At 49.3% G+C, this 10191-nt stretch overlaps 2 protein-coding genes across 2 annotated transcripts; one reads left to right on the forward strand and one right to left on the reverse strand.

Annotated features, from left to right (window-relative positions):
- Nucleotides 1-852: 852 nt before the first annotated feature.
- KVR01_007836 (uncharacterized protein) lies at nucleotides 853-1250 on the reverse strand (the record flags this gene model as incomplete). Its single annotated transcript, XM_044790198.1, has 2 exons — nucleotides 853-1140; nucleotides 1206-1250. The coding sequence occupies 2 exons, from the start codon at nucleotides 1248-1250 to the stop codon at nucleotides 853-855; spliced, it is 333 nt and encodes a 110-aa protein (XP_044642814.1).
- A 2812-nt stretch (nucleotides 1251-4062) lies between these two features.
- KVR01_008337 (uncharacterized protein) lies at nucleotides 4063-9280 on the forward strand (the record flags this gene model as incomplete). Its single annotated transcript, XM_044793047.1, has 8 exons — nucleotides 4063-4389; nucleotides 4420-4596; nucleotides 4662-4760; nucleotides 4983-5498; nucleotides 5552-5831; nucleotides 8293-8702; nucleotides 8762-8914; nucleotides 8987-9280. 8 exons carry the CDS (start codon nucleotides 4063-4065, stop codon nucleotides 9278-9280), a joined length of 2256 nt encoding a protein of 751 aa, XP_044643315.1.
- Nucleotides 9281-10191: the final 911 nt, after the last annotated feature.

Here is a 10191-nt window from a genome sequence, read left to right on the forward strand (position 1 = left end):
ACTGACTTCATTTGTCATTCAAGACGTCTGTCTAAGCGCGAGACGGCGAATTTCTTTGCGCCCCATCGACTTATAATATCAACTCTTGACAGTCAAGCCTTACCGAGCTGGAGTCCATCACGGAGCCACTATATGATAAAACATCAGCTCACTGCCAGAATTCCTGTTTTACAACCCAGCGGGCATACGTTGTTATGCGAGCCATTACAGAGTTATATTTCTAAACCTCGGAACACTTCGTATTGTGGACAACGGGTTTGACTCATGGACAATGTACCTAAGTATGAGGGCGCCATATGCGTTTATATGCACGGGAATTAGAAACGAAACCACTTGACCATGGAGGACTTAATTACTATGCAGCATGCAGTGTGCCGTTGGGAAAATGTTGTGTATCTTAAATTTACCCTACATATTCACAGTTATAAACTTAAATTTCACGACGTTGTTTTGACATGACATCCAGTCTGCTCATTCTACCTGCTGCTAGCGCAAACACGATGTCGGCAAACAGAGCTTCTGCCAATTCTCGGGTAATACGAGGTGGTTTTAGAATAAAAGGGGCGATGAGCCATTCATAGTGCCGTCTGAACATTTGGAGACCTCATAGGCTTGATTTGGTTGCAGATTCCATTAAGGAGGCGCACAACAACCTCAGCACAAGTCCAACATTTGTCAAGACAGGGCCGAGCTAGTTGCTGTATTGAGTCTACCCTACTCTCTCTCTCTTGCTTATTTGCTTATAGACGCCTTTTCTCTCTCTTTGACTGTCAATTCTGGAAGAGCTGTTGGCCCGTGTAGTGGAGGTCGCCTGTCAGGTTGAAGCAGACAGTTGTCCGCGAACTGTTATCTTCATTGGCCTTGGTCTGGCAAGAGCAGTGACCAGAGGAAGGTGTTGGGCACACCACGTCTGCAGAGCATGGAGCTATACCTAATCAAATGATTAATGTGACATTGATGCATTGTGAGGGGCGGCACAGCCTCGCTGCGCCTAGTTGAAGATGACCAGGGTCCGGTGATTGCCGTGGAAAATGTGGCCTGTCCGGTGGCGGCGCACTCTCGAAGATAGCGCAGCTGTGTAACCCTCGGATTACAATCTCTGAGCTGACATTTGCTTCCTCTTTGTGAAGTCATTCCCTTCTGCTTCCTTTTATTACCCCGATACGGCGATACCGTTCTGCAAGTCTCGAGAGCCTGGTGCTTACCAAGGAACCAGGAATTTGAATCTCCTCTAGCTGGAATACATCCATTTATCGTTATTAGACACGCCGTGGATATCAGGCGCATGTACCGCTGTCCAGATCAACTGACACGATGACTGTAGCTGCAAAGGTCATTGGCAACTCTGTAAGCAGGAATTCTCTGATGGTGTGGTGAGGTTGCGCCCATGAGACTCCTTCTCCTTTGGGCTCTGACCCCCATTAATATCTTGGCCCCATTCATGAGGTGTAGGGTACCATGCCCTCCTTTATGAATTTTGCCCCCTTTATAACACGCGATAGATGACACCAGGGCGTTGAGCCACGATTGAGGCAAGCAGACCGCTGCATCTTTCATCATTGGAAGCGATAAATGATTACAGATGAAGGCTCCAGCACTTCCAATGTCAGTGTCTCCCAACCCATTTTTAGCAGACAGGTTTGCTCGAACAAATGCTGCATGTCCACGAGCATTCGTAAAGAGCCCTGGTGCTGGATGCGGGTGCCTCCCTGGTCGGCTGGACGAGACCAAACAGAGAAGCTGAAAGACCGGGCCGCCGTGGCGGATGACTGCATGCGAGATGTCACAAGCAGAAACCACTACACATGAGTCCAACATTGATTCTTCCGCCCAGGCGACCTCGGGAAGGTAGGCTATCATTGGGGGCTACGAATCGGTTTCTGCATATTGCTGCATGTCAGCCGCCACAGTAACAATTTGCCAGCCGGGACTTCTCCGAGGGCACAGCTTCGAACTCGGCCTCGGCGGTGCCTCTTCTTGACGTTCTGGAGTTGGGGCGATCGAGATGGGGGCCTCAGGAGCCAGGCAAAACTCGCCAAGAAGCAACAAGCCGCCCCCAACGATGCATGCGCCTCGGGCGCACCTGCACATGTTCACAGCGTTCAATCGACGTTGCATGTAACTCTCTAGAGGGTCTGTATTAGGAATCCTACACCGGGGCTGCCTCGGGTTGCGGTAATTATACCGACTGGGTCGGGTTTCGGCTTGCTTCATGGAAGCCCGAGTAGAAGAACAACGCCTGGGACGTACGCGGGGGCTTGCATGCCCAGGTGGGCTTGAACAGTGGGAATAATTGAATTCAAGAAAAACCCAGAACCGTATTTCCCCTATGCCAACACCCCATTGCTGTGGCACACCCGTTGGTCTGCCAATACTTTATAAACGCCACCGATTCTGCGGACACCACAGCCGGACTTTCCCGTCACCCCAGTATCCCCACGATCTCGCTGACATCATGCACAGCTGAGGATATCCCTCGTGGTGAGCTGTTTGCTGGCGTATATAGTGAATTTGTCCTGCCGCAGCGACACTCTGTAATCTTCTCCCTGGAATTTTGTGTTGAGCAGTTTTTCGAGTTTGGACAGGTTAATATATTGTCGTTGAATGACTTGTCCCTCTCCATTCATGCCGATACCGCACCGAGGCGACTGTCGTCTGCTCGTGTGGTGGCATTTACTCCTAGTGCTGCGTCTAAATTTGCGAGTCAGAAAACGCACCGATTTACGTCGCCGTGGAGAAAACCATGATCTCACCTGCTGGTCATTCTTCGGGTTCACGGCTTCCAAGAACCTGGGTGAGGCTTGTTGTTTTGTCTTTCTAAAGTGAAGTGGAGATTGGGTACGAGAATAGAGAACGCTTGAGACCTCCGGAACAGATAGCCCTGGGGCCTCCATGCCTTTAGGCTCTGCGGCGCGCCTGGACATGGCTGCCTCATGGGGCCGGACCCCGGGATCCGTACATTTCTGAGACGGGTGCGACTTACGCGACCAGCCGGGGACGGATCTGCAGGGTCAAGAGGGGGGGGGTCTGACAGAAGTCAAATGAGATCCTTGAGCCGCCGAGGATGCCAGACCAGTTGTGTGGGCCAGTACATGCAGAGAAAGGATTGCAGAGTGTGAGTAATACCGCGTAGCACCCATTGTGCTTTCAAGGACGATGGATTCCGCAATTAAATGGTGCGTTCTGCCTCGTGTTCATGTATCCTGAGGGTAGACAGAACTGAAGGGAGATAGCCCTCCTGGAAGAACACCTGAGCATTGGTTATCCACCTTGCCCTGGTTCACTCTGGAGCGCATTGAGAGGGAGGTCTCCACCAGCACCTGGGCAGAAATGCAGCAGCGACTTCTTGGTCGGCATCTTCTACACCGCAGCAGGCTTTGTAAGACTTCTGGTTGTTCCTGCGTCTGACCCCCCTCTCGGCTTCTGTGCAAGGTGAGCCATGGGGCTGTCCAACTCCTCACATTCCATTGAATCCCTGAGTGTCCAATTTTGGCCGCTGAAAGCTGCGCCGACAAGATATTTTAGAACGGCCGCATTCAGCCATGAGGTTGTTGCTTACTCTATAGATAAAATACTAAAGGTCTTCAAATTGGTGCTGAGGTATATCGCCAGTCAATCAATGGCTTCTCGACTCGCTTTCACGTTCATTGAGGTTATGTTCCGAATTCCATCCAGCGTCTTCCCTGTTACCCAAAAGTGTATTTGTGCTTCTGACCAAATATCTCTAAACCACTGCTGAGACCGACTTCAGGATGCCTCCACTTTCTTGCCAGGTTAGGAGCTCACTCACTGGCTCATGGGCCCCAATTTAATTCTGATATTGGTAGCTAATTCCTGATGTAATAGTCCATCCCAGGCCATTCGCAATCGGAGACGGCTCAGGATAACCTGCCTATGCAATCTGCCACGCCAACAAGAGAACACACCAGCGGCTTAAGCACACCCAATCACCAATTTCCCCGGGGCGCAGTCCTTCCCAAGCTTCTGCGAAGAGCGTTGCAGGCTTGCAAAAGTAATGGAGACGTCCAGAGTTTCCTTCCGGATGATAAGCTGTTTGAGATTATGACTACGGAGAACGTCCAAAACTACCTTTTAAACAGTGGAAGTGCGTTTGACAAGTATCAAGACCAAATCCTGGAGCACGTATGCGGCCATACGGAACGATCACATGCTCGCCGTGCGACTCGGAGAATATTCGCCATACTTTTACTCATGGAAGAGCCTCGTCTAATTATGGATTTTGTCGAGCAAGGTATTGATGATGGCGACCTCCCGCTTTCAAAAGTCCGTATCGTTCACAATAGCACGGATGGGGATATAGGGGATTATCTCGCGAGAAGCACAAATGACGGACCTATCATTATCGAGAGGTTCTTTGAATGGACTTATGTCCAAAAAGAAACATTTTACCACACACAGTGGCAAGTACAAGCACCAATATTTCGGAAAGGGCGTCAAGCAGCAGATTCTCATCCTGTCCATATCTTTGGAAAGGACGTCATCCTTCCGTGGACAGAATATGAAGAGCATTACAGCGGTCATTCGGATGTATTCCGGGTAAAGATTCACAATGCTCACAGTCGATTGCATGTCGGTGTAAGTTGTATTCCACTGCGGAGTGCTGCATGAGAGAGCCATGTTTCTGACGAGAAACCCAACAGGCTGAGCAATCATTTGCTTTGAAGTCCCTCAAGACTGTCTTGCCTCAGCATAGGGAGCGAGACTTTCGACTTGAAGTCAAGGCCCTTTTGAAGGTGAAAGCCAGACCTCATCTCGAAGTTGGCCTCTTGACCTCTTTCCATTGCCGAGACCGGTTTCACTTGCTTTTTAGGTGGGCAGATGGTGGCAACCTCCGCGATTTGTGGACGAAACACCCGCGACCGGATCTGAGCCACTCGTACATTTGTTGGGTTGCCGAGCAATTGTGCGGGATCGCACATGGTTTGGACGGAATCCATAACACGAAACTAACCCAATCAGAGGTGGAGGCTGTACATAATTCTCCGTTGTCCCCAGACACTCCACAACAGCCATCCACCACGGTATACAATTTTGTTCCTGAAGACGACGAAGGCAAAGATTACGGACGGCATGGCGACATTAAACCTGAAAACATACTGTGGTTTAAAGATGACAAGAGCCACCCAGGATTCGGAATACTGAAGCTGTCCGACTTTGGACTCACTACCTTTCACCGGGCATGGACAACCGCGGTTAATGTGGAAGAGGTCAGAGTCACTCACACATATTCAGCCCCGGAACAACAGACTGAAGAGACCCTTTCACGCCCATTCGACGTGTGGTCCCTCGGTTGCATCATGTTGGAATTTGTGACATGGATTCTACTTGGCTCCGAGGGTCTTACCAAATTCGAAGACAAGAGACACCTAGATGGGGGTCTTGGTAGCCCAAAGTTCTCCCTGGACAATTTCTTTACCGTATTCCATAGGGAGCATGCACCTAAAGCCCTAGCAAAAGTAAAGCCATCGGTAGAATCAGTGAGTCAATACCTCAAATACCACGGAACAAATCCTAACAACGTGGATATTAGTGGATCATACGATTAAAGAAGCGACCACAGTGCAGTCAATTTTTGACCGATGTGCTTGACTACGTTCAGAACAATATGCTACTGGTGCAGAAAGATAGTCGCGACACTGCCATGGCTGTTAGCGAACAACTGAAGGCGATGATGTTAAAATGCAAGAAGGACAAAGGGTATGCGTTGCGGCGCGACACATCAGAGCTGCAAGATAGAGAAGCCGCCATTGAGCTGACCTTTGAAGATCATGAGATTCAGGATCCTCAAGCTGGATTGAAGGAAGCGAAGCGTAAGCACTCGGCTATTGAGGATGACTCTGAAAGTCACCAAGGTCCAGCAAGTCGCACCAGGAGTCGGCTACGATGAAGTCTTCCCACGAATTAGAAATGACAGGCTGCACAAATAGTGTGGTATAGGTCAATTTAATGAGTGAAACAAACTGCTCTATCCACAGTACTGTGATACGAATGTAACTTGCACATGTGAGCAGTTGCAGTCCAGGCCGATGTATCGGGGGGACCGTATGTGTACAGGTCCCCTCGCTTGGTCCATCCTTGACTCAAAACCAAAGCGGAGAGCCGCAAAGCTATTGTCTTTGCAACAGCGAGGCATCAGCCATGATACAATCAACGGCCCTCTTTGCTCTCATAGTGGATTTGCATAGCATTGCTGATCTGATCAATCTCCGTCTGGACCAGCTCGGTCAGTAGGATCTGACAAAGACAGAGCCTAAGGATTGAAGAATAACTCACACTATGGAGCTTCCTAGTTGTGGTGGAAAGAACAATCTGATTAGTTGATATCTAATACTGTTAGTCCGATGACGATGTCAGGCACAAACTCATCAACTCACCCTGCAGTCCCAATTGCCAGCGCCAAGTCTCCGATTCAACTCCTGCTCAAGTAGAGTGGACTCAATGTAACGCATTGGGATAGTCTGGCTGATCCTGGGCATTGTGAAGGGACAAGCTTGATCTCGATTTTATGAAGTGGAATAAGTTCGGGGCACAGAATTTGGCCGTCACCAAGACTGCATGAGACCGCAGCCGCAGAAAGTGTCTCGGCGAGGAAAGGCATCCGTACACATATTATTATTAGTCAGGAAACGGCGCAGACTTAACTCCTGATGCCTTCGGTCTTCGTCAGTTGAGCCGCATGAGGTGCGCGGCACATTTGAGATGGGCGATTAGCGGGATTCTGAGGGTGTGTCAGATTGATTGATCTTGGCTGCCCTCACCGATTTTTCTAGCAGGGTAATAAATGAAATCGTGGGTTACATTGCATGGGGCGTTTCGGCGGGCTCACTGGTACACCTGGGCACTTTTCCGAGAAGCAGGCTGCGCGTGAGGCATCTACATGTGGTGCAGATCCTCCGACGCTAGCCATCTTACACTTCGACTGCCTTATCTCACTTATGCAGTTAGGGTGCTCGCCCGAAGTCACACTGGTCGACCTTCTCCCGGAACTACTAGAATGGAGGGGTTCGTGTAGCAAGCAATACGGGTATGACATGCCGACATGCCCAGTGCTTCCACCTTTGAGAGCGAGTGTGCCTCGTGCAAGAGGGGGCGGTTGGTCCGAGGCTATCGGACTTTAAAAACGTATCGAGAAGGCTTTGGAGGGGTATAATACCAGCAGGATCCAATCGACTCCATCTCTGCAGCAGACTTTGTCACTCGGGCAAAAACTCCTGGATTGAAGTGCACGAAACACACACACACACACACACAAACCCAAAACCATCATGGATTGGGCAGAAAAAGACTCCCTCCTTGAAGAACGAGATTTGAGACTCTTCAACTTTGGACAACTGCCGAGTGAGGTGTTGAGCGGCCGTATCAGTGAGCATGTAAGCTAAAAGAAAACCTTGATCTTTAATCATTCGCAAAGCACGGAGATACTGACCGCGTGGCTCATTTTGTGTAAAGGGACATGCTATCTGGAGATCCAAGAACTTGACTTCGGATGGCGAGTGGACGGAATGGCTTAATGAGGTTCGAAGCTGTTCCAATCTCAAAGCTCCCTAGGTAACCGTTCACGAATTATTGACTAGATGTAACAGATGGATACGAACGCGTATCAACCCGGACAGTGTGATCTTATGCTGCTGTATGTTTAATGACCCAAAGTGTTGTCCTTGTGGCTTGAAAACCCAATGATTGACTTCAATGTTCCATGCGACAGAGTTGGGGGTCGTCGAACTTTGCGCATTCGTGGCTCAGAAGTGAAATGCCTGCCTTTCTCCAGCAACATATTCCGCAGGATTATACCAGCATTTAAAATTCATCGTTCTATTGCCAGGTCTATAACCCGCAACACAACTGCGAGCTTCACGTTTATTCGAGTGAATGACTCTTCATATGACTGCCAGAAGCTCGGTCAGTGTTTCCAGGCGCATCGTTCTCACATAAAACCCCAACTCCTCTTATCAAATACCTACAACCGATTTATATTGCTGACGAGAAATTGAATAGTTTACAATTGTAGATCATCATCCGAGTGGGCGAATGACTTGGGGCTTTCTGTCACATACTGCCTTGACACCATGTCCACTCGAGCTGTTCTATACGGATGCTGTGACAAAGCCCGGCAGAGATTTGTTGACCGGCTTGAACATGGCCATTTCGCTGTGTATCACCCACTTCTCCTACCGACAATCTTTGCCGAGTACGAACGCCAACGTCATTTTGACTTAGTTTGGCCACTCACACAGAAATTGGTGTGCCGCGTCGAAGCCCTCGACGTTGCAGACAATCAAGCAGCTGGGCCCCAAGATATATCAGGTGCGGTGGGTGAACAAGAAGCGTATGTACAACAGTGGCTTCAAATCAGCTGGCTGAGGAACGGCCTGCAAAATTGGAGACAGGAGCTTGACAAGATGATCGCACACTCCGATTCCCTGCGAGAGATGAAGCTTTACTGCCCCAATACAGGGAAGGGAACTGGCGATTCGACCGAGACAACTCCCATCAATGCGAGCTTCGCAGACGATGCATTCCAGGTCGAGGCCCAAGCCTATCGTAACTTGGATGAAGCTCGTAAGCTGGAAGATGCAGGCAGGCGCATCCATCATCGACTGCTCGAATTGCGAGGCGAGTACGACGAGCACATCAGGGCCTGCGCAACCATCATTGAGGGTATGGCTCTTGCAGCTCAATTGGTAAGAAACCTATGACAGAATTCACAATGTGCTTTCGAGCTGACACCGTCTGTCAAAAGGATTGGAACAAGGTCGGCCGGGAAGACGCGTTGACCAATCGGAAGATATCTCAGTCCAGCGTAGATATAGCGGAAGCGACCCGACGGGATGGCGAGAGAGTCAGGACTATTGCCATTCTGACAATGGTATTCCTGCCAGCTACATTTGTTGCAGTCAGTATTTCCAGATATGATTCAGATGAAGTTATAGCATGATGATCCCGGATTACTGACGAAGCATACAAGACTGTATTTTCTATGACTTTCTTCAACTGGACTCCAGGCGAAGGAGAGAGTATTCTATCTCCGTACATATGGATATACGCGGTTGGTACCGCAATATTCACATGCATAACGCTGGGTTCGTGGTACTGTTACGGAAAACACAGGAAACGTTACTGGGAAAAGACCGGCTTGGACGATACTGGTAATAGTGTTCAGGATCAGGTGAACGAGCCACGTGGTGACCTCGACGAGAAGGAATGTGATGAATACGTGGAGCAAGTCGAGCACCGTGAAAGCAGATTCGACAAGGGCTAGCGGACTGCCAGTGATGCCGACCATGCTTTCGACGAGACACACGTGGCTTGTTGAATTCAGGCTGTATGATGGAGGGATGTTGTTGCGTTTCACAGTATTATTTGAAGTCGAGAAATTGGTAGGTCTCATTCTCCATGAAATTTACACAACCATTAGCTAGGTACACTGGCCCATTCAGAGAAATCTCAGTAGTTTTATTGCAGAATTTTGCGTTTAGCGACATTGGACCATTACCTGCGTAGGTTTCCAGGCCATTGAAATGAAACTGCAGAGTTTCTGGACAGGCTAGCCACGCAGCCACTCCGGGACGCACAACTTCGAGAATACAGAAGCCCTGCTCATGTGGAGGTGTCACAACTATACTTGTAGGTGTACCAGGACTAGGGTCACGATATAAATTATCTGAAGCCAAGCTTCTCAACATTTATTCAAGATCTACACCTTTTGAAACTAATTAGACCATGATTTCCCGGAATTGCGGTTCAAGATGGAATATGTTGACACAAGAATACCCCCAAGACGTATGCTTGTCCCACTGTAACACCAGAGTGGGATTCTAGTTCAGAACGGACACACAGATGTCTGAATTCATCCCATGAAGGTATTTCGTAGGCACTGTACGAAGACCCCTTATGGCCTAATCTGCACGGGACTAGCGGACAACAGTCGCAAAGTCACTAGGGGTTGGAAAAGATCATTCAGCTACTTCATAGCTGCGCTATGAAGTAAGCGGGGTCATCCTCACAGTTGGGCACTGTGATCTTGTTTTTCCACGCCCAAGGTGGGGGCCGGAAGGGAGCCTGGCAGCACCAAACCGGGGCAGACCGGCGGCTATTTCGAACCAAAGAGATGCAGACACGTGCGTCACCTTGCATAAAAAGCTGAACACATTCTCACATCTTGTTCGCCTT

Source organism: Diaporthe batatas, assembly GCF_019321695.1.
Source record: "Diaporthe batatas strain CRI 302-4 chromosome Unknown Contig00009, whole genome shotgun sequence".
Classification (NCBI taxonomy): domain Eukaryota; kingdom Fungi; phylum Ascomycota; class Sordariomycetes; order Diaporthales; family Diaporthaceae; genus Diaporthe; species Diaporthe batatas.